Source organism: Glycine max, chromosome 19 (genome assembly GCF_000004515.6).
Source record: "Glycine max cultivar Williams 82 chromosome 19, Glycine_max_v4.0, whole genome shotgun sequence".
In the NCBI taxonomy this organism is placed as follows: Eukaryota; Viridiplantae; Streptophyta; class Magnoliopsida; order Fabales; family Fabaceae; genus Glycine; species Glycine max.
Window position 1 is genome coordinate 45,415,382 of NC_038255.2, and position 1,786 is coordinate 45,417,167.

General features: G+C 41.0%; 1 protein-coding gene across 1 annotated transcript; it reads left to right on the forward strand.

Annotated features, from left to right (window-relative positions):
• On the forward strand, nt 1–1,168 carry LOC100813781 (ethylene-responsive transcription factor ERF024). The gene has a single exon (XM_003553539.4). The coding sequence runs from the start codon at nt 306–308 to the stop codon at nt 870–872; it is 567 nt and encodes a 188-aa protein (XP_003553587.1). The 5' UTR covers nt 1–305; the 3' UTR covers nt 873–1,168.
• The last annotated feature ends 618 nt before the right edge of the window (nt 1,169–1,786 follow it).

Genomic DNA, 1,786 nt, shown 5'->3' on the forward strand with positions numbered 1-1,786 from the left:
AACTCCAACCCAGTTATCCAACACACACCACCAAGCTGTCTTACACTCTAATCCTTCACACACCGTAGTTCAGCAACAACTGGTTTGCACTTCTTTCTCAGAACTCCTTCTCCAGCCATCGCAATTCTTACCCTAATAAATGGCTCCCTTCAACTTCCAACAGCCATCACCGAAGTTACTCACCTTCACCTTCACCTTCAACTGCCAACTGCAAACATCTAACTACTTTCAGGTTCACTTAGCCGAGAATCAGAGACTAATCACTAGAGATACCGAGACCTACTTTTCCTCACATCACCACCAACATGCGTTCCAGCAACGGTACATCAAGCAGCAGGGCCTCCAACGGTAACACAGGGCGCCACCCTGTTTACCGTGGAGTGAGGCGTAGGAGTAGTGGTAAATGGGTTTCTGAAATCCGTGAGCCCAAAAAACCTAACAGGATTTGGTTAGGGACATTTGCCACCCCTGAAATGGCTGCTATTGCCTATGACGTGGCAGCGCTTGCTCTTAAGGGTAAGGATGCTGAGCTCAACTTCCCTAACTCGGCTTCCTCCCTCCCTATCCCTGCATCATCTGCAGCTCACGACATTCAGATGGCTGCAGCACTAGCTGCAACCGCTGTCGGAGCAGCGAATGATGCACTGGAAGGAAGCCAAGGAGGAAATGTTTCGGTTTCATTGGCGGAAGAGTTTTCAGGGGGAAACTTAAATCACTTTGTGGATGAGGACTTGATCTTTGACATGCCGAATATTCTGGTCAATATGGCTGAAGGAATGCTACTCAGCCCTCCTCGTTTTGATAATTTTGCTGCTACCGACTATGAATACATGGATGAAGATCCTAACCTCTGGGGGTTCCCTAATTACTAGTTACTACCCATGGGATAATTAAAAGACTTTTTATATTACTAATGCAAAAATCTTAAGAAGGAAAGGTAAGTAAGCTGTAATAATAAATTATGGGAGAACTCTTACATCCAGACTTTGCTTAGACACCAGGAAAGGGTATGGTGTGTGTGTGGAAAGTGTATCTTTCTTTCCATATGTTTTTTTTCCACCTAGTGTACAGTGGTACCTTCTAGCTATAGTGAGGTTTGCTGCTGTTGCACCTCAAACTCAAATATGTATGTAATGTTTATATAATGTGTTAATTAAATAATCTTTTTTGGTCATTAATATGTTGTCTTAATCCTCAGCAATTAGATTTGCAGGTGCTCTTTCTGGTAAATTAAACAAATGCTGCTTAACTATATGGCACCGGCCATTTTATTTTAGGTTTGTTCGCAAAAACCATAATTGAATGTCTCCCTCGCTTAATTGAAATTGAAATCTAATCAACTCCTTAAAACTTAGTTCTACGTCGATTTGGTTCACACATCCCTCCCTTGATTATATAATTTTTATATAGCCAAAGATTCCCATCCAACTTGTCAGAAACTAGTTTGAAGACATTGTGATCGAGGACCAATTTAGCATCATGCACTCAGGTTGAAAGAGAAAAGAAACTCCAGTATTGATTAATTAATTAACGGTGTGGCTTTCATGTTAGGTTACCTTCATTCTCTCTCTCCCTGGGCGTTAATTTGATTAATTAGAATAAGAATGAACACAAAGTGAGAAAACCATATACCCTACCTACTTTGGTAAAGAAAAGGGGGCAAGTGGTGGGAAGGCTTAAGCATTCAGAATTGATTATTACTTCATAGAATTAATGGGTGCTGGTATCCTAATCATGTTTCAACTTACTATTCTATTGAGATTTCAAGAATAGTATTGTAGGCAAA